We start from the raw sequence: 26,065 nt of genomic DNA on the forward strand, positions 1-26,065 counted from the left end.
TTTGTTTCCTCTTGTGTAATGGGTCCAATCCCTCCCCTTGAGCTGTTGCTGGGAAAGAATGAACACAGGCCTGGCCTACTGGATTTTGCATACAGCCAACTAGGCTGTACACCTGGGGGTGCCTGGGAAGCCCAGAAAACCGCCTGGCAACCAGTGACTGTCAGGAGCAGAGCTGGACTACAACAAACACTTGTGACCTCATGAGATCGGTCGCCCCTGGAGGAGCACGATCTCCACTTCAGCTGCGGCTTGTTGACCATTCACATTCCCTCACAGGAGGGCTGGGCGGGGCCGCTGGATGCTCTCCAGAGTGTTCGCTCTTCCTAGCTAGCTGTATGGACTTCTGCTCTCACTGCATGTGACCTTGGGGTCTTGAGAGTATGCAGTCTGGGAAGGATTAAAAGGGGACTCCCCATCGGTGCTGTGATGGGAAAGCCAACACACGTGCTGGGGGTGTGTGGGGCTGCTTAGGGCTATTACACTATGGCTCTATGAGCAGCCTAATAATAAGCGATCTCCAGGGTGACCTTTGGCAAAATGGACTTTTGGTTTGTCATTGGGGCCTTCCTTGTAAAGAGGGGTCTAGACATTGCTTGGTCTTCTCTCAGGGTGAAAATTCTTGCACCATCTCCTAATGGTCCTAATGATCCTGGAGGAACATCTTAGAATAAGAAGCTATTCTATGACCAGTTGCCAGCTAAACTGGGTAGCTTCAACCTCACGGCGACCGTCCCACCTCCTGCCCCATAGAGCAGTGTTCCCTTTGGGCCCTTTCTCTATCTTTACAGACCAATGGTGAAAACCACCACCCTTGCTCATCCACAAGTCTTTCACCCCCCCCCCCCCGCCCCCCAAAGACAGGGCATCTCTGTGTAGCCCTGGCTGTCCTGGAACTCTCTGTAGACCAGGCTGGCCTCGAACTCAGAAATCCGCCTGCCTCTGCCTTCCAAGTGCTGGGATTACAGACACGCGCCACCACGCCCCGCTATCCACAAGCCTTTCAACTAAGCAAAGGCAGCATCTCAGAGGGAGGCAAATGGGGAAGTCTGGGGTTGCTTCCTGCCAGGATTCAAGCAACTCACCACAGCAGCAGGCAAAAATGAGTTTATTGCATTAGAAAAACACCAATGAAAACCAGCAAACACCTCCGTATTAGACATAATTAGTTTGACTTCAAGGAAGTCATGAAGAAATCTCAAAAAAACACTTCAGTCTCGGAGAGGACGATGGTCTCATGCCTCCACTTCCCTTGCTCCTTGACCAACTGACCAATGAACAGGGTGTCCACCATGTCACATGAACCACACGACTCCTGTTCCTCTCAGCTTGCTTGTACATACACCGTGGGGTCACCTGGTCATGAACAGTACGCTCCAGAGACACTGAGACAGAGAAACGTAAAGGTGGCATGTGGGGTTCCTGGCCTGGGATTCTGGTGACAGTGAGATTTGCATAGGGGAAGGAGAGCTTGCCTTCCTACCGAGATCAGAAAGACTGTCCAGTCTTCCTATCTCTCTGCTAGCCATGGCCACAGACACTGGCATGGATGGCTGCTAGACATGACAGGAGATAAGTTAAGCAATTAAGTGACTAAAAACCTCAGGCAAACTTCTCAGAATATCATGGATAATGTATCACTGCTATGAGGAGAAAATCAGAGAATGGTTGTGTAAGAGCACCCTCAGGGCAGAGGGGAGAGCACCCTCAGGGCAGAGGGGAGAGCTCTGGGCAGAGATGCTGCCAGCTGGGGTCAGGCCAATGAAAAAGTGATGGCTTCCAACAATTCCTTCCCAGACACCAAGCTTTAAACACTCAACTGGCTAAGCTCTATTCAGCCAAACAGACCAACACTAAACAATCTGTTGGTTTCCACTCCACTTTGTGATAGCCACACACATCTGTACACTGTTGAGTCTTGAGACCCATTTGATTGTGACCTTCAAGTTCCAAAACGTCACTTGACATCCTAGGTGGACATAGCTCTGGTCAGACAACAGGTCTGCTCTGAGGCAGAGATCTCTATGATGCCTACTGCTATGGCTAGTGGCAGACAGCAGGGTCCGTCAAGTGTGAGCCAATAGGAGTTTTTCAGGGAGGAAAGGTCTGTCCCAGAAGGAACAACGGAGCTCAAGTTTCAGAAGTGTCGGGAAGCCATGGTGGGGACGCTGGATGTGGAGCTGAGTCTTGGGTGCCTGCTCTGAGCTCTCTTCTCCATATCCAGTTCCCCACATTAGCTAGTAGAAGGCTGACACCAAGGAAGGGAACCTTAAGGTCCCTCTGGAATCTAGAGTCTAAATCATAGACTTCTAGGCTATTCCTGCCTATGAAATCCCAGCAGCATATCATTAGGAAAACGCCCACTCACCCCAACCACACCCCACAAAGTCAGAATGAGAGTGGAGATAATGTCTGTTCAAGACACATTAAGGAAATGTGAAAGTCCCTACTGGAGACAACTCTAAATTTTCTTCCCACCATGAATCTACATCATCATGGTTTTCTTTCTACATCAGAGACATGATTTGGGAGAACAGTCATGTCCCCCTAGAACCTAGCTGACAAATCCATACTGGTTTGAGTGGGTGGCTCTATTGACTATGAATAACTGACGTAATTATGCTCAGACAGAAGGCCTGTGTCTCTGCAGCTGCAGCCTAACCTTTATTAAAGGTGACAGGTCAAGCTATGCAGAGGAAGAGCAGCTTAGGGGTGGGCATCGAGGATTGGCACTCAGATAGGAGGAGGAGGAGGAGGAGGAGGAGGAGGAGGAGGAGGAGGAGGAGGAGGAATGGTTTTCTCCTGTTTTCTCTGGCCTCACCCCTGCTGCCAGTCTCCTTTGATCCTGCCGCTTTGGCTGCTCCGGTGTGACGGGTGGCCTTGTCTCGGGAGGAGGGGTAAACTTGTGGTTAAAGAGTTCACTTAGGTTGAGTTAGGAGCCCACAGCTGGTCCCCATGTACTCCAAGTCCTTTGGTTTAGTTACTGCTAGAGGGTGACTGTTCCGGGGAATGGACAGGATAAAACTCACCTGGGTCCCACGGGCGTGGCAACCTGGGTGGAATGTGGGTGTTCTCTGGAAAGAGGGTCCAAGATGGGGTTCTCCCAGACTGTGCCTCTGGCTTTCTCTTTAAACAAGCACCCTCTCTCTCTCTCTCTCTCTCCAGTGTAGAGGACGCTTAGGCAACAGCGTCAAAAGTGAACTCACAGACAAGACAGCCTTAATAAATTAGTGTAATACTATTAGAAGGGATGGCATTCGTTCTTTCTCAGGAGCATTGTCCTACATGCAGCCTGACGAGCTCCTTCCCTGGAAAATTTAAAAAGCCGTCCCTGTTAGCTCTGATGTAAAATTATAAAATAGAAATCTGGTAGGGTTTGTTTTGTTTAAAAAGGAAAAGCCCTGGAGAGGTGGGCGGTCCCGTGCAGTCCTGTTAGCTTTGGCCATTGGGTCTGCCCACAGAGTTCCCTCCTGGAGGCTGGATCTGAATGGAGTCCAGGAAGGGCCGAAGTGCTTGTCCAAAGGGCCTGTGGAGAAACAGATAGGAGCTGGGAGGGTTTTGAAGTGCAGCTTACCCACAGATAGCACAGGAGCCACAGATGGTGGCCACAGCGGTACCATCTATACTGCCTTTCTTTTTTTCTTTTGAGAGTTTCTTTTCAGGCTGACTCAAACTCACAGAAATCTGCCTACCTATCTTCTAAGTGTTGGAATTAAAGGCTTGTACCATATATACATATATTTTATACATATACAAAATATATTTTATATATATAATATATTTTGTATATGTATAAAATATACATTAGTATATATAACAAATATAAGGTCCTTGAGTATTTCCTACAATGTGTTTTGATCCTATTAACCCTCCCACTCCAACTCTTCACCCACCTCCCTACCTACCCACCTCTGTGTATCTACCTCTTTCCCCTATCTATCAAGGCCATTCTATACTGTCCACACATTGTTGGATGTGTGTGGCTTTCCACTGGAGCATGACAGACATATTAGGAGGTACACTCCTGGAGAAGACTGACCTTCCCTCTCCCAGGAGCTAACAATTACCAACAGCTCCTTAGGTAGGGGTGGGATTTCAGGCCCAACTCTCCTGTCCACACTAGGCTTGGGTCTGCACAAGTCCCGTGCATGCAGTCACAACTCCTGTGAGTTCTTATGCTCCACTGCCTTGCTGTATCCAGAAGACACTGCTTCCTTGTAAGCTCTCCACTGCCTCTGGCTCTTAAACATTTCTTTCTTTCTTTCTTCCTTCCTTCCTTCCTTCCTTCCTTCCTTCCTTCCTTCCTTCTCTTCCTTCTCTTTCTTTCTTCCTTCCTTCTTTTTCTTTCTTTCTTTCTTTCTTTCTTTCTTTCTTTCTTTCTTTCTTTCTTTCTTTCTTTCTTTCTTTCTTTCTTTCTTTCTTTCTTTCCTTTCTTAAGATTTATTTATCATATGTAAGTACACTGTAGCTGTCTTCAGACACTCCAGAAGAGGGCGTCAGATGTCATTAGGGATGTTGTGAGCCACCATGTGGTTTCTAGGATTTGACCTCCTCTAAGGACCTCCTCAAGAGCAGTCAGTGTTCTTAACCACTGAGCCATCTCTCCAGCTCCTCTTAAACTCTTTCTACCCCCTCTTCTGCAATGGCTCCTGTTCCATTTAGGGCTGAGGATTCTCCATTTTCTTACTTGGCCTGTTGTGGGTCTCTTGCTAATCGGCATCTATTACCACAGCTTAGATGGTTTTCGTGAGAGGGTTATGGATTGGTAAGTGTTTCCCCACCAAGGGCCATGTCTCAAACATTGGTTCTTAGCGTGTGAGGCGTTTAAGAGGTAGGGCCTGTTGGATCCCTGGCGAGATGCCCTTGAAGGAGACAATGGAACCTTGGTCCTTTTTCCTCTTCTTTTGCTTCCTGGCCACCACAAGGAAGCAGTTCTATTCTCCCATGCGCTCCCACCACGATGAGTTTCTTTATCACAGGCTCAAAGCTAAGTGTTAGGTGACCATGGACTGAAAACTCCAGTGGCATGCCAATGTAAAGTCTTCCTCTTTATAAACGGAGTATCTCAGGTTTCTGCTCCAGGAGCAGAAAGCTCACTAATAATCTTCCAAATAGCCTGTCTTATGAGCTGACTTCCAGGGTCCCTGTCTGTGTGGTTTACCACCTTATCACTGACCCTGAGAGGCCTGCTGAGCTGTTGTTGAACGGCTGTCCGCCCAGAAGGGACTAGAGCTTTCTGTACTGAACTGATGTACTTGTCTCCTTTGTTGAAGGAATAGGTTTGAGTCACGTCTCATGGAGTCTAGGCTGGCTCTGAGTTCCTGATCCTGTCTGCACTTCCCAAGTGCTGGGATTTCAGACATGTACCACAACACCCAGCTTCTGTCTAGTCTGTCTAGTAATTCTTTAGAAGATACAAGCTGAAGAGAGATGAGGAGGCTGAGGAGAGATGAGGAGGCTGAGGAGAGAGGCGGAGGCTGAGGAGAGAGGAGGAGGCTGAGGAGAGAGGCGGAGGCTGAGGAGAGAGGAGGAGGCTGAGGAGAGAGGAGGAGGAGGCTGAGGAGAGAGGAGGAGGCTGAGGAGAGAGGAGGAGGAGGCTGAGGAGAGAGGAGGAGGAGGCTGAGGAGAGAGGAGGAGGAGGCTGAGGAGAGAGGCGGAGGCTGAGGAGAGAGGAGGAGGCTGGGGCAAAAAGCGGAAGGCATCAGGATGACAAGCTGGGAGCGAGCATAGTTCAAAATTAAGATTCTTCCAGAAGCCGGGCGTGGTGGCACATACCTGTAATCCCAGCACTTGGGAGGCAGAGGCAGGTGGATTTCTGAGTTCGAGGCCAGCCTGGTCTACAGAGTGAGTTCCAGGACAGCCAGGACTACACAGAGAAACCCTGACTCAAAAAAACAAAACAAAACAAAAAAAAAAAAAAAAAAAAGATTCTTCCAGAAAACAAAGTCTTCTAGTCAGAGTAACTGGTCATGCGAAGTTGCCAGGTGTTGATGTCAATTTCTAGAGGGTACTTGGTTTGTTCCTATAATAATAATTAGCTGGAAAATCATTGTAAAAATGGAGTTTGGCTAGTTCAAGGTTACTGTACCCTTAGGTCCTAACCCCAGCGCTTAGGAGGCTGTGCGTGCATACTGATCTCTGTGCATTTGAGGCTACTATAGTGTATGTAGTGAGTTCTAGGTTAGTCCAACTACATACTGAGAACCTGTCTCAAAAAGTAAGTGTCCACAAAAGATAACATACACTATGGGCACAGGCTGTATCCTCGGCACACCCCCAGCCCTCTTTTCCTTACTGAGTATGTAGCCCAGCCTAGCTTCAAACTCACTACGTAGCTCGGACTAGTCTCAGATCACTGTGATACTGTTTACCTCAGCCTCACAAGTGCTAAGATTCTAAGTGCACACCACAGTGCCTAGCTGATCCTGCCATATTTAAATCATCCCTAAGGTCAAGGAAATAAAGCACCTGTAAACGGCTCCAAGTGTTAAATCAACGTCCACTCAGACAGGCCTGGGGACCACCCACTGACAGCAACCGCCTTGGGCCACTCCACCTGCTCAGGCTCAAGACCTAGATCTGGAGGCAGGGTTTCCAACATCTATCAGGCAGAAGACAGTTCAAGGCCTAGGAGACCAGGCTCTTCAGCAGTCCTGTGTTTATGTAGTTTTTTGTTTTGTTTTGAACTGAGGAGTTTATCTGCCAGGTTCCCTGTTGGTCAGGACCCCACCCAATTCAAGAGAAACCAGAGGTGACATGTTTTAGAGTGAGTAGGGGCAGCCTGATAAAATCAGAAGAGGGAGTATGTGCCCTTTTATGAGATGCCATCTGGGTGATGGCCCACAGGCCCTTCCCAAGGTTGAACCCCATCAGGGGCAGAGGAAACCTATGCCAAGGGCTTTCCTCCAACTGTGAATTCAAGGACAAGCAGAATCTGGTCTTTTGAGGGCATCAGAGCTCAGGGTGTGGATGACAGAGACAGGCACGGGTTGGAACTGGGTTGTCCTGTTACTCTGGATTCTGCCACCTACCGAAGCCTGAATAGATAAGCACTTTTGGGAAATAGCTTTGTGTATTAGATACTGAGGTTTTATATAATATCAAAGCTAGTGTCAAGTGGGTTTCTAAATTCTGTGGTGGCACCTAAACCTAGCTCCAAGGAGGCTGGAGGTCAGACTAGTGTACACTGGTAGTCAGGAACAATGGTGGCCTTCTGTGGTGGAACCTGCCACCAGACAGGTCCTACTGGTTGTGAGGATTCGGCTGCTCTAGGGAAGGGGCACTACGTTTGAGGGTTTCCTGTCTTTTATTTCTGAGACAGGGTCCCACACGGCTCAGGCTCTTTTCAGGAATCCATTATGGAGCTGAGGCCGCTCTGATCCTCCTGACTGCCTCGGCTGGGGAGTTTTCAGAGTGTGCAGGGGTAGAAGCAGAGTGGTGACACTCACGTGGAGAGAACTTCTGAGGGCAGGTCGGTGATGTAAGAAGGGATCTTGCGCCCAGTCAGGAACTGCGCCACTTCATTGCTAAAGGTGTTACAGTTGTGTTCAAAGAGGTTGTAGGCTTCTCCTCTGTACGTGGAGAGAGGTGTGGAGAGCAGATGAGAAGACCAGCAGCATCTATGTGGAGTGACTCTGACTGTGGAGTGGGAAGGTGGGCAGAACCTTATGTGAGGACTATGACCAGTCCTCTCAAACCTTCCAGAAGGACTGCTGTCTGCAGATCTGGACCTCCCAGCAGTGACTTACAAGGCAAAGATGAACCAGGAACACATGGTTTCTACCCAGTTCCAGAATCTGTACACTCACACCAGGACTAGGATCAGAGGGGAACTCAATAAAATTGTCTAGTTTATTAAAAATATTTACTTATTTTATGCATATGAGCATGCGTATGAGTGTGTGTACCATGTTTGTGCCTCCAGACTGTGAAGGCCAGAAGATGGTAACTCCTGTTATTGGAGTTATAGGCTGTTGGGCGCCTCCATGTGGGTCCAGGGAACTGATCCCCGGCCTTATCCTCTAAGAATCTCTCAACAAATGTTCTTATTCTCTAAGCCATCCCTCAAGCCCCTCCTTGATCTTTTTTTTTAAACATCCATCTTGTGTGCATGTATGTGGGCACATGAATACAGTCAGGGGACAATGTGTGAGAGCACACTGCCTCTTTCTATAGTGTGGGCTCTGGGTCTCACACTCAGGCTGTCGCACTCTATGGCAAAATCTTACCAGGCTTTGACCCGTTTCTTTTTCCTTTTGAGACCGAGTCTCTATAGCTCAGCAGGCCTTTCATTCCAAATGTAGCCAGGGATGACTTCAAACCTCTAATGTTCCTGCCTCCACTTCTGGAGTGCAGGGATTAAAAGCATGTGCCAACATACCAGTTTAGGTTTCTGTGGTATGGGGGGGATTGAACCCAAAGCTTTGTGCATGATGGGTAAATCACTCTACCAAATAAACTACATCCTCAGCCTGACTTAAGCTTCTCAAGATCAATGACTTCAAGCTGGTATTCCATCTCATTCCTACCACAAACCCCGTTTTCCATTAGGAAACACCTTTGCCAGAGGCAGTGGAAGACATCATTCACAGACTAATTAGAAGGAAGACGGAGCCTCTCTCTCTGAGGCTTCAGCAGAAAGCTTGCTGGGATGCAATATTGGCTGCTGAAGAGACTCGGGCTCTTTCTATAGCATAGTAACTTTCTCTTCATAATGAGAATACAGACCGGTCAGGCTGGAGCCGAGGTCTGGGATGGCCAACGTGGCCTGCCTTCCAGGGTTGGATTGCCTAGTGGAGCACACAAGCAGCCACCACCCTGTCCTTACTCACCGGAACAGAGACTCCCCCAGGGAGGACAGGTATTCCAGAAAGATTTCTTCTGTGACTTCTGTGTTCCCCACATCAACCACAGAGTCTGGGGGCCCAAGCAATGTCCCTCCCTGAAAGAGTCAACCCAAGAAAGTCACTAAGTCACCATCTCTATCGGAGTTTTTGTTTTTTTTTCTTTTTCCTGGTTTTTCTGGGGATCAATCCCAGGGCCTTAAGCACGCTAGGCAAGTGCTCTATTGCTAAGACCCCAACATCTTGTTAACATGTTAACATTTTACAAAGGGATCTTGAACTGTAGGCTATGTTCCCCATCTGTTAAATTATTTTTAGACATTTTTACTATGCAGCCCTGGCTGACCTTGGACTCACAGATCCACCTGCCAATATATCCCAAGTGCTAGGATTAGAGATCTGTACCACTGTGACAGGCTTGAAAAAATTATTTTGTTGTGACATCCTTCATAAAACTATAAAAACTGTCCTATCAGTTTCATCTTTAACTGCTGGAACACTCGCCACAGGAAGAGGGCTATTTCCTGTTTGTATCAAGGATATGAAGTGAAAAATTGGGCTTCCGGTTGCTTGTGGGGCCTGGAGGCTAATTCTTGTGCAGGTCTCCTGTACTGTCTATTCACTCTCTTGTAAAAAAGACAGAAACCTAACTGAGTGTGGTGGCACAGGCCTTTAATCCCAGCACTCGGGAGGCAGAGGCTGAGGCAGGCTAATCTCTCTGAGTTTGAGGCCAGCCTTGTCTACATTGTGAGGACAGCTAGGGCTACACAGAGAAACCCTGCCTTGAAAATTACAAACAACCAAAAGACAGAAGCCTAGAACCTTTGGTCTCCTTTTGTCCCCAGCAGAAGGTCACATGGCAGCTGGCTGCGATAGGAGAGTAAGGCAGTGGGGACAGGAGCCAAAGGGCAAGTAATAGGACATCAAGGAGGGCAGACCTGGGAAAGCCATTGGCTGACAGCCTGGGTACTTCCCTTGAGGCTGATATTGTTCTAGGCACCGGGGAAGGCATGGTGAGCAGGAACAGTAATTATGATAACTATGATAGTCTCAGGAAAATTACCTAATGCTTCAAAGAACAAGAGGTCACTACTGCAACTCCTATTGTTCACCCACATGACAAATACATAGAGAACCTATATGCTACATCTAAGCTACACAATGGGAGTAAAATGTATACAAAACATGAGATTTCTGTCCTCATGAAATTTAGATTAAGGAAGGCAGATGAACATTGTATACTCAGAATGTCCTTTGTTGGTCCCTGTGGCAGGGGAAGGCCAGGCTGAGATCTGCCTGAGGGAACTGACACCTACTCAGACCTGAAGGACAGAGAGGCACTTCTAGGTGAGGGATTAGAGAGCTACCCTGAGGCTGGAGTCTTGGTTTAAAAGGCCAAGCAGGAAGAGGGCAGAGGGCAGATATGACCTGAAGAGGGTGGGTGGCTAGAGAGGGACCCAGAGTCAAGATCAGAGGGCTCAGGAGACCCTTGCTGAACCTTCTGGCTAAACTGGGAATACTTTGAAAATTGAAATTCCTTAAAAACAAAACAAAACAACAACAAAAAACTCCAGCATCTAAAACTCATAATGTAGGGAACAGTGGTACATACTTTTAGTCCCAGCACTCAGGAAGACAGAGGCTTGTGATCTTTTTGAGTTCAAGGCTAGCCTGGTCTACCCAGAGTTTCAGGATAGCCAGGGCTACACAGTCCCAGCACTATGGTGATAAAGAGGGGAGGATTAGAAGTGCACAGCCGCCCATGGCTATATGCTGAGCTGGATGGAAGTGTGGTGGTGCATCTTTTTTTTTTTTTTTTCCGAGACAGGGTTTCTCTATATATCCCTGGCTGTCCTGGAACTCACTCTGTACACCAGGCTAGCCTCGAACTCAGAAATCCACCTGCCTCTGCCTCCCAGAGTACAGGAGACTCTCAGAAAGTCCATCATAAAAAAAAAACACCTCTATCTCCAACATGGAAGACAGAGGGAAATCAGGTTAGCTTCACAGGTCCAGCCGAGACAGAAAGTGCTCAGGACTGCAGTGAAAGCTCTTGGGAAATGGGAAGAGATGAAGAGAGATAGACTAACTTAAGAACTAACCAGGCTCTTGGGGTGCAAACACATCTGTGACCCTGGAACCTGGGAGGTAAAGACAATGGGTGTCAGGAGGCTCCAGATTCTCTTCAGCAGCACAATGGCCTCCAGGCCGGCCTCAACCCGGAGACCTTGTACTTTCAAAGAGTGGACACAAAAGAAGACTAGGCTTAAGGAGGATTTGTAGGGTGGCCAGTGAAAAGATTAAGAATGACTTCCTAGTAGGGTCTTTGCTTGAGTACATCTCATGGCAATCCTGAGAAGGCTCAGAGAGAAATGCTCTGAAAGGACACGGGGGTTAGCATCACAAAGGTCACGTGGGAAAAGGAACCCACAGGAGGAGGGCAAGGAGTGGGTTAGCTGGTAAGGGTGGTGTTAGTGAGTGAGGCCCTCTTCCCGTCTCCTGCTCTCCCTCCCCGATGCAGAGGAGGAAGGGAATATGGCAGTGGCTCTCACGCCAGGCCCGGGCTCACCTCCAGTTACTGAAAGCATTTTAAGGCTAGTATTCTTTCTTTGGCTTAGCATTCTTAAACGTACATACATATGTATGTACACATGCACACATGCAAAGTCACTTTGTGGTCTGAAGGGATCAAATTCAGGTCATCAGACTTGGGGGTAGCAAGGAACTTGCACCTGCTGAACTCTCTCATCTCACCAGCTCTGGTTTTTTGTTTGTTTGTTTTTTTAAAATTATAAACATACATATACAAATATATATATTTGTTCGTTTCTTTGTTTTGCTTTTTTGAGGCAAGGTTCTTTGTGTAGCCCTGGCTGTCCTGGAACTATTTCTGTAGACCAGGCTGAGCTCGAACTCAGAGAGATCTGCCTGCCCTCTGTGAAATTAAAGTGCTGAGATTAAAGGTGTGTACAACCCCCCTTGCTATATATACATTTTTAGTTTAAAATGAATTTTTATGTGTTTTGCTTGCACGTGTATGTCTCTGCACTATCTGCATGCAGTGCCGTGGACCCCTGGAACTAGAGTTACAGATGGTTGTGAGCTGCCTGCTGCGTGGAGGCTGTGAGTCAAGCCCAGGTCCTCCCGGCAGAGCTGCCAGTGATCTTGACTGCTGAATCGTCCCCCTAAGTGGTGTTTCAGGTTTCATTACACTATCTACTGCGAGTACAAGCACACACCTGAGCACCGGTCAGGAAGAGTTAAGGGATGGTTCTCTCCTGCTGTGTATGTTCTAGAGAGTGCCCCGGCCTGCCTAGCCGCCTCTGAGCCATCACACTATTCCTCTTTAAAGGGTCTCAGGTAACTCAGGGTAGCTTTGAACTCAATTAATAGGTAGCCAAGAAAGATGAACTCCCAATCTGCCTGCCTCTACCCACAAGCACTAGGATTACAAAACTATAGCTTAAGTCTTTTTCTTTTCTTTCACTTTTTTAAAATTTTTTTTTGAGAAAGTGTCTTTCACTATGTGGCCCTGGCTGTTTTGGAACATCCTGAATAGATCAGGCCAGCCTTCAACGCACAGACTCATCTGTTGCTTCTCAAGTGCTGGGATTCAAGCATGTGTAGTGCACCACCACACCTGGTTTCAATGCTAATATGAGGAACTGCCACAGGCCAGAGGTGCACTCTAGAAGCCAAACTTCTCAGGGTATAGGAACTTCCCACCCCCAATCTGCAGGTCAGGGGAAGTCACTCACCGGGGTACAGCTGGAAATACCGCCGCTGCCGAAGAAGAACTCATCCTTGTGTACAACTATAGAGGTGTGCCTGCCACAGAGAGGACAGTGAGCCAGGGACTTATAGCCTTTCCAAGAAAAAGCAAGAACCAGTCTGCAGTGAGAACAACGTCTGCCCCAAGATGTCACCATGGTAGCCAATTTTATATTAGAGCTAGACGTTCTCAGGGTCCCTCTGAATCTGGGATGACTGATCTAGGACTGTCCCCACCCTCATATCCAAATTCACAGACACACAAGTCCCTTGTCTAAATATGTGGAACTTACACACACCTTTTAAGTATCATTTAAAAATGACATGCAATATCTAACATGCTGTAATGGCATTGAGTCACTGCTCCACTGTTTAGGGAAGAATGATAAAGGGAGGTATGCTTAGGACAAGCACTTTTCAGAACATTTTCCTTCCTTCTTTTCTTTTCTCTTTTCTTTCTTTCACAGACAGAGTCTGAGAAAGCCTTGGCAGGCCCAGAGCTCTGTGTAGAAAAGTCTGGCTCAGTGGTTAAGAGCACTGCCTGCTCTTTCATAGGTGCTGAGTCCTAGTCCCAGCACCCACATGGTGGCTCACAACTCCCTGTAACCTGAGTGTCAGGGGCTCTGACATCCTCTTCTGGCCTCCTGAGCACCAAGCACATACAGAGTACAAAGATATTCATCCATCCATATACATTAAAAGCTGGGCCAGCTGATAGTGGCATATACCTTTAATCCCAGCATTCAGAACTCAGTACTTGGGGCTAGAGAGATGGCTCAGTGGTTAAGAACACTGACTGCTTTTCCAGAGGTCCTGAGTTCAATTTCCGGCAACCACATGGTGGCTCACAACTATCTGTAATGGGATCTGATGCCCTCTTTTGGTGTGTGTCTGAAGACAGGGTACTCATTCATAAATACAAAAGGAATAAATCTAAAAAAAACAAAACCCAAAAAAACTCAGTGCTTGGGAGGCAGAGGCAAGCAGATCTCTAAGTTTGAGGCCAGCCTGGTCTACAGAGTGAGGTCCAGGACAGCCAGGGCTATATAGAGAAATCCTGCTTGAAAACTAAACACCCTTACAAAAAAAAAATATAAAAAAAAAAAAAAGGCTATGGGAAATTGTGAACAAGGAGAAGCCTGGGGCTGCAGAGACACTGAACTGGGTAATGAGCTGCTTTGCCCACAGAGCAGCAGTTGATGAGGAATCCCACCATACTTACCAGATGCCTTCCAGTTGTTTCCCTGTGGAGAAAACAGAGATTTAGCCATTTGAGACAAGACGGGGTGCCTTCTCAGGCTGAGTAAATTTAGAACTCACTCAAACCAGGAGACAACTGTGAAAAATCTCCTGGAAGACTCTCTAGAAACTTGGCTCTTCTCTATGGCAGTCAGTCCTCGGGTTGTGACACTCACTGTGTTCAGGATGTTCAGAAACCATTTTGCTTTATCAGAGAGCAACCTAAACACACTGTCCTGTTTGTCTGTTCTTATTTCCCATCAGGGTTAGGTCAACTATATCTTTTCAAGCTCTCTGTGTCATCTACAGCAAACCCAGAGTCAATCTGGAAGATGTCACCCACTTCTTGAGTAAGATGCAATTCTTCAGAAAGACCGGAGCCAAACTAAATGCTTTGTGTTTTACCAAAGCAATGCATGTATATTTGGTGCCAGGGAATGAATCCAGGTATATAAACATTGCTAACCGTGTGCTCTCCCACTGACCTGCACTCAGGGCCAATCTATTTCTTGATCTACCAGCAATGTTAGGTGTCAAAATGCAAACCCAGGCTATACTACCTTCAGAAACTCAAAGTCAAGTGGAAAGAGACACACACATAAATAATTAACTAAAACACTGTGCTGATAAGCACTGAAACAGTGGTAAAAACAGGGTGCTATGTTAATAAAGATAAAGAACTACCTTCACGAGCCTGAATTCAACCAATGAAGGAGCGAGTAGGGGCAAAGCTGGGCGTATCTGCCAGAGAGAACAGTCTGCGCAAAACCGTGAAGACTGAGGCTCTGCAGGGCAGAGGGCAGGTGTGGTGATGGAACAATGAAGCAGGCCTGTGGAGAGGCAGGGTGGCCTGGTCTGGGTAGGAGAGTACTCTAGCCAGACCCACTTTTTAAAAATAAAATTAAAAGTTAATTTTATTTTTTATGTACATTGGTGCTCTACCTGTGCATACATCGGTGTGATGGTGTCCAATCCCCTGAGACTGGAATTACAGACAGTTCTGAGCTGCCATGTGGGTTCTGGGAATTGAACTTGGGTCCTTTGGAAGAATAACCAGTTGTCTTAACCACTGAACCTCTCTAGCCCTTACAAATTGTACAAATATGTACAATTCCACAGTGTACATATGGAGGTCAGAGGACAGTTTGCAGGAACTGATTCTCTGCTTTCGCCACGAAAGTTCGCCAGAACTTTCTGAGCATCAAATCCAGGTACCAAGCTTGCCACCAGGCGTCTCTACCCACTGAGCTGTTTTCTGGCCCAAACGACTAGCATTCCATTTTTATTTGATTGTAGTGCTGGAGATCAGTTCTAGGGCCCGTGCACACCAGGCAAGACTCTAGCACTGAGCCACATCATGACGTCATCAGCACTGTTTAGTTTTGTTTGAAACAACTTACTGTATAGCTCAGGCTGGCCTTAAACACAAAGTAATCCTCTAGCTTAGCTTCTCCATGTATCTCTTACCTAACCTAGATTCCCACACGTGTGTGTGTGTGTGTTTACATGTGTGGAGGCCAGAGGTTGACATTAGGTATCTTTCTGAATCATTCCCCATCTGATTTTTGACACTGCCTCTCTTAATGAGCCCGGCATCCCTGATTCAGGTAGGCTGGCTGGTCAGAAAGCCCCAGGATCCTCCTAGCTCCACTTCTCCAATGCCAGGGTTATAAGTGTGTGCCACACTTGGCACTTGCTGCTCTTCCAGAGGACTCAACTTTGTTTCCCAGCACTGACACAGAGGTGAGCTGAGGTGGGGTGGGCTCAGAATCACCTGTAACTCTAGGGGATCAAATGTTCTTTTCTGGCCTCCAAGTGCCTGTACATACCCACAACACAGATGTACTGCTTACATATAAGTAAAACTGCATCTTTAAAAAGATGCTGTTGTAAGGGCCAGCAATATGACTCAGTAGGGAAGTCAGGACACCATGCCTGATGGACGGCCTGCACTCAATCCCTGGGTCCCACATGGTACAAGAACCAACTCCTGAAAGTTGTCTTCTGACCCTCCACATGCATGTATAGTACTTACACGCACACTAAACTTAAACAAGAAAAAAGATGTGTGGTAATTAATATGGGTATAGTGTAGTGGCCCCGTGCTTATAATCCAGCATTTGGGAGGCAGAGGCAGGAGGATCAAAAATTCAAAGCCATTCTCATCTACACAGTGACTTTGAGGTCAGCCAAAGCTATAAATTTGCTGTGAGAGATGTAGAGAGGATGAATTGGAGAGCAGAGTTAAAGAGCAGATTAGAGATCAAGGTTAAACCTACAGGAGACAATACGCACACAGCACACAGAAGGACAGGCAAGGAGACAATACACACACAGCACACAGAGGACAGGCAAGGAGACAATACACACACAGCACACAGAAGGACAGGCAAGGAGACAATACACACACAGCAGGACAGGCAAGGAGACAATACACACATAGCACACATAAGGACAGGCAAGGAGACAATACACAGCACACAGGACAGGCAAGGAGACACTACACAGCACACAGGACAGGCAAGGAGACAATACACAGCACACAGGACAGGCAAGGAGACAATTCGCACAGCACGCAGAAGGATGAGCAAGGCAATGAAGGGGGTAGAACACAGGTGACTTCGCCCCCTCACCAGAGCTGTCAGCTCAAAGGTTTACTGACTGCTACTGTCACCCTCATCTGTTCTAGGACTCACTCAAGGATGGAGCTCAGTGTTGCAGGGAACACACTTCTCCTGTGTTACATACCCCTCTCTGTCTCTCTTTTAAAGATATGGTCTTTTTTTTTTTTTTTTTTTTTTTTTTTTTTTTTGGTTTTTTGGATTTGGTCTTTTTCGATACACGGTTTCTCTGTATAGCCCTGGCTGTCCTGGAACTCACTCTGTAGACCAGGCTGGCCTCGAGCTCAGAAATCCGCCTGCCTCTGCCTCCTATGTGCTGGGATTAAAGGCATGCACCACCATGTCCTGCATCTACATATTTTTATTTGTGCTGGGGGATGAACAGAGACCTGTACATGCTAAGTGGGTACTCTATGACTGAACGATACTCAAAGGCCTAGATCTTTTTTTCTCTTCTGAGTTAGGCTGGCCTCTAACTCACTATGCAGCAAAGGATGACTTTGAAGTCTGGTCTTCTGGCTTTTCACCTCCCCTGCTGGGATTAAGACATCTCTCACCATGCATGGTTTAGGGATGCTAGGGAGCAAGCTCAGGGGTGTGCACCCTAGACAAGCGCTCTGCCAACAGAGCTTCATCCTCGGACCCAGTCTCACACAGCTTAAATGTTAAATAGTTCACATTTATTACCATTTTATGAAGATGACGAAGACCTGAATTTTGTCTAGTATAAAAAGACAAGGCAAGATGTGAAGATGGGTTCGATGGAGATGCCCAGGTAGAGACATGAGGTTTGCTGTGTCGGCACCTACCCCTGAGAAGAAAAGGAGGAAGACTATGGCCTTGGCAAGATGAAAAGCATTGGAGAGCAGGCTGAACTACATCTTAATTTTGGGTGCAAGATTAGGATGGGAAGAGGTGGGGTGGTAATAGGAGCTACGAAAGTAGGGCACAAAGCCATTTGGGGACATGAATTAGACTCAATGGATATTAGCACAGCACAGAGCGGATTATTTCCCACTGAGATTTCCTCCTAAGCTGGAGGGAGAGTGGGTACTCACGTGGCAGTGTGTCTCTAAGCCTACTGGCACACCCAATGCATTCACTCTGAGGTCTATGGTTATGGATACAGAAAACAAACAGAAGGTGTGGATGTGAACTCTATTACGGATGATAGGAAATGCAGGGCAAGGCGTGCAACTATCAGCCCTTCACTGCACCGAGTTAAGAGGCACATAAAAGACTTGGGGTGAGCACCATCCTGCTCCTTAACCACAGAGCTGGATAAACATAGATACACAGGCTCAATCAGCTCCGGTATGCTATGCTACCGCCTATTAATAAGAGTTAAGTGGATGGCAGTGGTGGGACTCCAGAGACACTCACCTCTTTGCAGGTGGCATTTAGTCTCCCTTTGGCAGGGAGGGGAAACACATTAGCTCTTTGGTATAGATCAAGTGCAGCCCTGGTTCATTCCACACAACCCTCCCCTAGCAACAAAGTAGTTTAACTGGCACTTCAGCAACAGTAAGAGAGGCTTAAGTGTTACCTGGAAACATCTGTTTATTCTCTGGGAAAAAGTAAAGGAAGCATTTGTATAATGCACGCAGCCCTCTGCAGTCATTATTAAGATGCCTACCAGCAGAAGGGAGAGAGGAGTTGCAGGAAATCACGATGAGGAAGCTGGGGTGGAGCTCAGCAGAGAGTATTATATGCCTTATACCATGCACAGGACACGGAGTGCTAACCCAAGCACCACAAAGTAAGAAAAAGGTTAAAGGCACGCCTAAAAATATTTAATCATATAGTATATATAATATAGTATATTTAATCATATAGTCAGTACAGGATTTTTTTTCCTAGTGTAAAAATAACTATAATCAGATTTGGTAATACTTGTAATCCTAGTACTTGGAGGGCTGAGGCAGGAGAATTGGTGTGGACCAGCCTGAGGTACAGAGTGAGATTATGAAGTGGGTTGTTGGAGGAACACAAGAATATGAAGATAAGGGCATATGCCTATAATCCCTGCACTAAGAGACAGAGGCTGAAAACCAGCCCAAGCCTCAAATGACAACAACAAAACCTCAGGGGCTGGAGAGATGACGGCTCAGTGGTTAAGAGTGCTGGCTGCTCTTCCAGAGCACTTAGGTTCTATTCCCAGCACCCACATGGTGGCTCACAACCACCAGTCTCTCCAGTTCTAATGCCCCTTTCTAGCCTCTGCAGCATGCACAGTGTACAAAACCTCCCACAGACACACCTGCATACACATTGCGGGGGGTGGGGGGGTGGGGAGGGGTGGGGGGGACCTTCAACAACCTTTAAGAGTTTTCCCTTAATTCGGAAAGGGACCCTTTTAAATGACTGTCCATACATATTAGCTGGACTTCTAGCAATGCTTGGGGTAAGCACCATGTCCCAGCACTCATCCTGTTAAGTGTTCACAGACTATGACATGTCAGATCCTAGGGCTACAGCAGAGTAGAACTTCCAGTGTTGCAGGGGTGCACAAGGTTTTGTGGGTACAGATGAGAAAATGTGCAATTATAAATAGGATAATAAACATTTCCAGGAGCATACAGGATGGTATCAGTACAGAAGAGGGGCACGTGAGCAAGGCCTGGAGTGGGATTTAGGAAAGGTTTGTAGGAGAACTGACACCAGAACTGAGATATGAAGGATGGGCAGAAGTTAGGCAGGCCAAGAACTGGACAGAAAGTTCCTGGGGTGGTAATGGGGCCCACAGGCTGTGGAGAGAGACCTGAAGGCAGCTTTCCCGCTCTGAGGCTCTGCGAGAGGAAAGTCTTAATGGTGCTGGTGCTGGCTAGTTTTATGTCAACTTCGACACAAGCTAGACTCATGGGAGCCTCAACTGAGAAAATGCCTCCATAAGATCTGATTGTAGGAAAACCTGTAGGGCACTTTCTTAATTAGTGATTGATGGGAAAGGGCACAGGCCATTGTGGGTGTGGCCACCCCGGGCTGGTGGTCCTGGGTTCCATAAGAAAGCAGGCTGAGCAAGCCACGAGGGGTAAGCCAGTTAGCAGCACCCCTCTAGGTTCTTACATCAGCTTCCCCTCCAGGTTCCTGCGTAGTCTGAGTTCCTGCCTTGGCTCTCCTCAGTGGACTGTGATTCAGGACATGTAAGCCAAATAAATCCTTTTTCTCCCAAGTTGCCTTGATCATGGCAATAGTAACTCTAACTAGAACAGGGCTTCTTCTTAAATAACCAAAGTGGATTGTGCTGTAGAATCTAATGTAGGAAACCTGGTGTGAAGACTGCTGTGTTAGGCCTGAAGGGCAAGGTGAGGCAGCTGACATTAAGTAGGAGCACTCAGCCCTGCAAGCCACATTCATTGACATCTTGCAGAAAGAGGCAGGATTACCATTCCCTCATTTCTTCAGTGGATATCAGACAGTTGAGCACACAATGAACAATAAAAACGAAAACAAAGAACAATAGATTGCATAAAACATTAAAAAAATGCCTCTTTCAGATTTGAATAAATTCTATTTAATTTCCAAGTCTGAGTCATTCCTATGATCAATACTGGGAAGGAGGGCATAGTTTGGTGAGGGCCCGGTTCCAGCCCCGCATCATCCCTGGGTGCTCACACCCCTTCAGGACAGCTCTCGACTGTCTCTGGGGGTACTCTGAGGACTGAGGTTTTTGGCCTCCAGAAGTTCCAGCCTCCTGCTGAAAAGACTCAAATAGTAGTTGCTGTATTTATCTTAGTATGCAACCGCTGTCTCTTTTATATGATTATCTGACTTTATGCATACATACACATTACTTTTCAAGAAATTAACCCCTAAGAGTAGAGTTCCTGTTGCTATTGTTGTAAGAACTAAGTATAAAGACCCAAATATTCACTAGATTGTAGTCTGTTAAGATGTACACAGATTTGGTGATTTTTTGCCTCACAAACCCAGGGGCTCAAGCAAGCTAGGTAAGCACTCTCCCACACAATTTACCAAAAATTTAACCTGAGAACAACTGGATATACTTCTAGGGGAAAATAATCATTCGGCATGCATATAAAACCTCAAGTCAGAAATGAAACATGAAACACTTGTTATCCTAGTTCAAAACTCAATTTCAGGGCTGGGGAGATGGCTCAGTGGTAAAGGCGCTTGCCCTGCAAGCCTGAGGACCAGAGGCAGTAGGACAGGGAGTCAGAATCACTGTTTGCTGCATCGTGAGCCCTACCTTTCCCCTCACTCCTCCCAAGCCTCCACATTTATCTCTACATGCCTTTTCACAAAAAGAGGTCACAAAATCTAAAGAGTAGCTAAAATTGTTAAGAGGAAGAGCTGAAGGCCAATTTGAATAGCTAATTATATTAGCCAAATGGTGACATGGGGAAAAAAGGTGCAATTAAGCTGTCCACGCAATTAGAATGCTAAGGGTAATTGTGGCTGGTGAGGAACGGCAGAACACAGTTTCATGGGAGGCACATGTCCTCAAAATAGGACAGGATGGAGCTGGAGGGGTGGCTCAATGGTTAGGCGTTTAAAGGATCCAAGTCTGTGGTTAACAACTGCCTGTATGTAACTCTAGCCCTCTTCTGGCCTCCATGGGCACCAGCAGACATTGCATACACTCAAACTCAGATTCTCATGCTTGTATAACTAGAGTTCTTATCTATTAAACCATCTCCCCAGACCTGAAATGTGTTTGTTGTTGTTTTTTTTCTTTTTTTCTTTTTTTTTTAGATTTTTCGAGACAGGGTTTCTCTGTGTAGTCCTGGCTGTCCTGGAACTCACTCTGTAGACCAGGCTGGTCTCGAACTCAGAAATTTGCCTGCCTCTGCCTCCCAGAGTGCTGGGATGTAAGGCATGCATCACCACCACCCGGTTGTGTTTGTTGATTTTTAAATTCTTTATTTATTGCTATAGTATACTCTCACATGTAGCATACAGGCACCCAAAAGTAAAACTAAATCATCATCAGGACAGGAGAATTTGGGTGAAATCTGTGTTATTTAAGTCAATCATGAACTTATTATGAATCATGAATTAAGTTATTATTTTAAAAAGTAACTATTGTTATTTACTTATGTATACAAGTGTGCACCTGTGGAGGTCAGAGGGGTGTCATATCCCCTGGAGCTGGAGTTGCAGGCACTTGAGTTTGCTGATGTGGGTGCTGGGAGCAGGTCCTCTGCAAGAACACAGCTCCGTGGTTAAGATTTTGTTGTTGTTTTTTGTTTCCGAGACAGGGTTTCTTTATGTAGCCCTGGCTGTCCTGGCACTCACTCTGTAGACCAGGCTGGTCTCGAACTCAGAAATCTGCTTGCTTCAGCCTCCCAAGTGCTGGGATTAAAGGTGTGCACCACCGTGGCCCAGCTCCATGGTTAAGATCTTATACAGGGGAGTTTACATGACTAAAGAGACAGGCATTGGCTTTGGGAAAAGGAGGGTGAATGGGGATGATCACGGTTAGAAGAGTAGCCAAGACCACGGAGCCCAGGGTTTTTTCAATAAATCTTGAGACATCTGTCTAAGGCACCTTTAGATTTTTGAACAGGAATTCACTTTAGTCACAAGGGAACACATTACCTTGGACAGTTGGTATTAGCAAAGAGATGGTGAAATAAGTTCCCTAACCCAGTTCTGCAACTTATCTGCTGTGTGACTTGGGGCAGATCATGAGACCTATTTCACATGGCTATGGTAAGGATTCTAGTGGATGAAACTCAGGAAAGGGGGGTTGGGGTGGTTGGCTTGTGACAAGTACTCAATTATCATGTTATATACTTCTAGAAATCCTTAAAAAATTAAGTAAACACATTTTTTTATCATATTTACTCTGTGTGTGTGTGCCTTAGCGCTCCCATTGTACATGGGGTGGTGAGAAGACAACTTTTAGGATTCAGTTTTCTCCTTGGGTTCTTGGGACCAAAGTCAGATTTAGTTGTCAGGTGTGGTGACAAGTGTCACTCGATGAGCTGTCTTGCTGGCCCATAAAGATTAATTTTTTAAAAAGTTCAAACATAGGTGGCATGATTGGCACACCTTTTAATGTCAGTACTGGACAGGCAGAGGCAGGCGGATCTCTGAGAGCTCAATGCCAGCCTGGTCTACAGAGCAAGTTCAGGACAGCCAGGGCCACGCAGAGAAACCATCTTGAAAAACAAATGAACAAACAAACAAACAGTTCAAATATATTTAGGAATGAGAAATCAATATATGGAAACTAACTGAATTAGGTTATATATACAACTCTTTCTTTTTTTTTCCAAGACAGGGTTTCTCTGTGTAGCCCTGGCTGTCCTGGAACTCACTCTGTAGACCAGGCTGGCCTCGAACTCAGAAATCCACCTGCCTCTGCCTCCCAACTGCTGGGTTTAAAGGCGTGCGCCACCACCGCCCGGTGGCTATATACAACTTTAAGGTCTGTGTTATCTGAAAGGGAAGAACGGAAAGGCGATACCTATTTTCCACTGCTTTTGGTTTTGTTTAATACTTTAATCTGTGTGTGTGTGTGTGTACTCATATGTATTTTTAACTTTAGAAAGTAATGACGATGACTTTCCCTAACTCTTTGTTTTACAAAGTGAATAAATACAGGAGAATTAAATTTGTAGGTGACGCTGTGGCGTGACGCTGTGATCAATATGCCAATTCGTGAAGTTTCGTGTTTGGCTGGGGTCTTCCAGAGCCATCTCATCTATTTAAAAGGACAGAGGGGCTAGCGATGTAGCTCAGTGCTTGTAGCTCAGTGGCTGACTGCTTGCCTAGTGTGCTTGAAGTGCCTGGGTTCAAGGCCTGTAGCCTAGGGTGTCTAATACGTCACCTGTCTTATTTACTTCCTTCTTACGGCCACACTCTGCACGGCATTTCTTAGCCAGGCTTCCCAGTTCCCAGCTCTAGATCTTGGCTGGTCAGTCCCTTACCTCCAACACTAACTGCCCCTCACTCTCACGGAGAGCTGCTTCCTCCTCATCCTGTATTCCAGCCTAAAGGTCACAGCTTCTGAAACTCAAAATGAGCCTCTCATATTATTTTCTACATTGCATTCAACATAGATCACAATTTGTTCTTACTTTTCTCACACACACACACACACACACACACACACACACACACACACACACTTCCTACCTCAGCTGGCTCCACGTCTACAAACGTCTTTGCTCGGTCTACCCAGCTTTGTTTAAACATTAACACATTAAACATCAGCACTTGCTAAGCACTCCATTATTTGTTTAATGAAACAACAATATCTAGTGTCTTTTCCAGCTAAGAACATAATTATTTGGTTTTAGGACAAAAAAAAATCAGTCTGGAGGGCCCTTTATGGGTCAAGGAAACAAACGATGCCTTTCTGTGATAAAACTGAAGAAATGGATGCATTCCAAGGACCTTAGCGGGAACCTGACTGATATAATCTACCAATGGCTCAAGCGTTCCCCAAACAAACAATTTGAAGAATACTTGCAAGTTTTGCTTTCAGATTTGCCTGCAGGTGTGCTGGAGTCTGAACTCTTTGTGGATGTCAGGCCAGGCCTCTACCACTGAGTCATGACTGGACCCTAAGCCTCGACTTAGGTCCAAACCTCTCTCTAATGATAATGGGCTGGATACATAAAGAATGATCTGAAACACTCATTAAAAATACAGATTTCAAAGACGCTGATTTAGTATTTGTGAAGCTTGGCTCCATGAGTCACACATACAAGACTTACAAAATGTGCAGGTATTTCAACAGTAGAGGGCAAAGTTTCCTTCCACTGTCTGCTTCCATTAGCTACTGGCTACCAGTTTCTTTGGTAGAGGAACTGTTTTGACCTTATCTCTCTCTCTCTCTTTCTCTCTCTCTCTCTCTCTCTTGCCTCCTTTACTTTCTTTCTTGTTTTTACTGTCCCCCCCCCAGGTGTGTGTGTAGCCTAACTTGTTGGTCTTGAACCCACAGCCCTCTTGCCTCAGCCTCTTTAGTATTAGGATTATAGGTGTGTTCCACCACAGTTGGTTTTAATATAGTTTTTTCAGTCACCCCCCCCAACCCCACCTAACGATGTATGTTGGAAATGAATGCATCTGTTTTTGTTTCCATGCTACAGATCAAACCCTGGGCTTGCAGCATGCCAAGCAGGCACTCCACCAGAGAGTGAGCAACACCCTCAGTCAGGTATTCGTGTTTGTAACGAACATTCTAGATGATTCGAATGTGAAGCCAAATTTAGAAACCACTCGCTGCCCCAGGGTTAAAGGATTAGTAAGTTCAACTTAGTGACACATCACAAATGGATGTCCTCAAAACTTGCCTTGCTTCCTTGATCCCTGCCCCTTGTCTTCCCTAAGAAATAGGCCTTCCTCCAATGTCTCCAGGAAACACTAGAGCAAAACTATGTCAGTTTCAATCCCTGAAATCCATTCCTGTCCACCATTACCTGAACTGACAAGCCTGACAAATCATCTATGACAGATATTTTGGTATTTGCCTTGAAATGAAGTTAGACCCACACTGAAGGGCTGCTTTTCTCTCTCAGAATTAAATCCTTTGAACTGAGAACAACCGATATACTTCCCTTTACTAATCCTCACTGATACAGCATCCTGTCCTCCCCTAGAATTGATTTCTTACCATCTGGTCAAAAGCAATTAACTGTTGAGCGAAAATTGCATTGTCGGACAGAATGTAATTAGTTCCAAGTTCTGGCTCAGGGTGACCTGACTCGACCTAACCTGGAGCGGGCAAGGGCTCAAGCCTTCTGCCGCTCTAGCGCTCCCTTCCCATCCACTCCAAGGACTGCAGGGAGAATTTCCTTTTGGCGCCGAGGGCAGTCGCTCCAAGTGACACCAGAGAATCCCGTCTGCAGTGTCGCTTCCACCACCAGGGACACGAGCTGGAGGTACGCTCACTTTTTCTACTTTGAGCCAAAAAAGCAGGGATCCCTGGCTTCTTGGGGAACCCGCCAAGATCAGTCGGCTAACCTCGGTCCCCAGCTGAAGAGCTTGCCCCAGCCAGAGCGTGTCTCCTTGGCTTAGATCATGAAGCTGGAAAGAGGTTCAGGGAACCCGCCTCACTTTCCTTGCTCTAAGGATCTTTTTTCCCACCCTTGGGCCCCTCTACCCCCCTCGGCAGATCGCTTCCACCGGCCACCTTCCTTCTTCCCACTGACCCCAGTCCCCTCACCCAGCATGATGGGGCTGAGCCGGCGGGCCAGGCCCTTGGACAGGTCGTACACGTAGAGCTTCACCGGATAGAGATTCGGCGGCTCCATCAGGACCCGTGGCGGCGGCCACGATGGCCCTCGGGCACCCGGCAGCGGCTTGGACCTTCCGGTACCCGACCGGGGTGAGGAGAGAAGGGAGCGGGGGACCGAGCCGGGGCCCGGCCTGAGGGCGGGGGAGAGGCGGCCCTGCGCTGCTCGCGCCCCCACACCCGCGACCGGCAACGACTACTGTGAGGTGACAGAGAGAGAGATCCCAGAGACTCCGCACGGAACAGGGGGCAGGGGCGGGGACGCACTTTCACGCATGTGCGTTCGGTGCTGACGGGCTGCGGGGGCGGAGCTTCAAGCGAGGGGCGGGGCTTTCCCTGGCCACTTGCGTTCCAGTTTAGGCAACGAGGGTGGAAGCCGGGGG

The 26,065-nt window shown here is 47.0% G+C and overlaps 1 protein-coding gene across 3 annotated transcripts; it reads right to left on the reverse strand.

Annotated features, from left to right (window-relative positions):
* Positions 1-1,089: 1,089 nt before the first annotated feature.
* Desi1 (desumoylating isopeptidase 1) lies at positions 1,090-25,955 on the reverse strand. 3 transcript variants are annotated; one of them, XM_052160561.1, is made up of 6 exons: positions 25,614-25,953; positions 13,834-13,855; positions 12,599-12,668; positions 8,829-8,938; positions 7,446-7,568; positions 1,090-3,523 (listed from the first exon to the last, which is right to left on the reverse strand). In XM_052160561.1, exons 1-6 carry the CDS (start codon positions 25,699-25,701, stop codon positions 3,430-3,432), a joined length of 507 nt encoding a protein of 168 aa, XP_052016521.1. In that variant the 5' UTR covers positions 25,702-25,953; the 3' UTR covers positions 1,090-3,429. The 3 variants fall into 3 exon arrangements, with proteins under 3 accessions (XP_052016521.1, XP_052016522.1, XP_052016524.1); XM_052160562.1 differs by having other exon boundaries at positions 7,446-7,635; positions 25,614-25,690; XM_052160564.1 differs by lacking the exon at positions 12,599-12,668 and having other exon boundaries at positions 7,446-7,635; positions 25,614-25,955.
* Between the last annotated feature and the right edge of the window lie 110 nt (positions 25,956-26,065).

The sequence above is a fragment of the Apodemus sylvaticus genome, chromosome 17, assembly GCF_947179515.1.
Source record: "Apodemus sylvaticus chromosome 17, mApoSyl1.1, whole genome shotgun sequence".
NCBI classification, from domain to species: Eukaryota; Metazoa; Chordata; class Mammalia; order Rodentia; family Muridae; genus Apodemus; species Apodemus sylvaticus.

Excerpts from the sequence above, each read along its gene's own strand:
- Desi1 (XM_052160561.1), bottom strand. The coding sequence starts at position 25,701 with ATGGAGCCGCCGAATCTCTATCCGGTGAAGCTCTACGTGTACGACCTG. Across the intron at positions 12,669-13,833 it reads AAACAACTGGAAGGCATCTG|GCACACCTCTATAGTTGTAC; the intron begins GTAAGTATGGTG and ends TCTCTGTGGCAG. Across the intron at positions 8,939-12,598 it reads GTATTTCCAGCTGTACCCCG|GGAGGGACATTGCTTGGGCC; the intron begins GTGAGTGACTTC and ends TGACTCTTTCAG.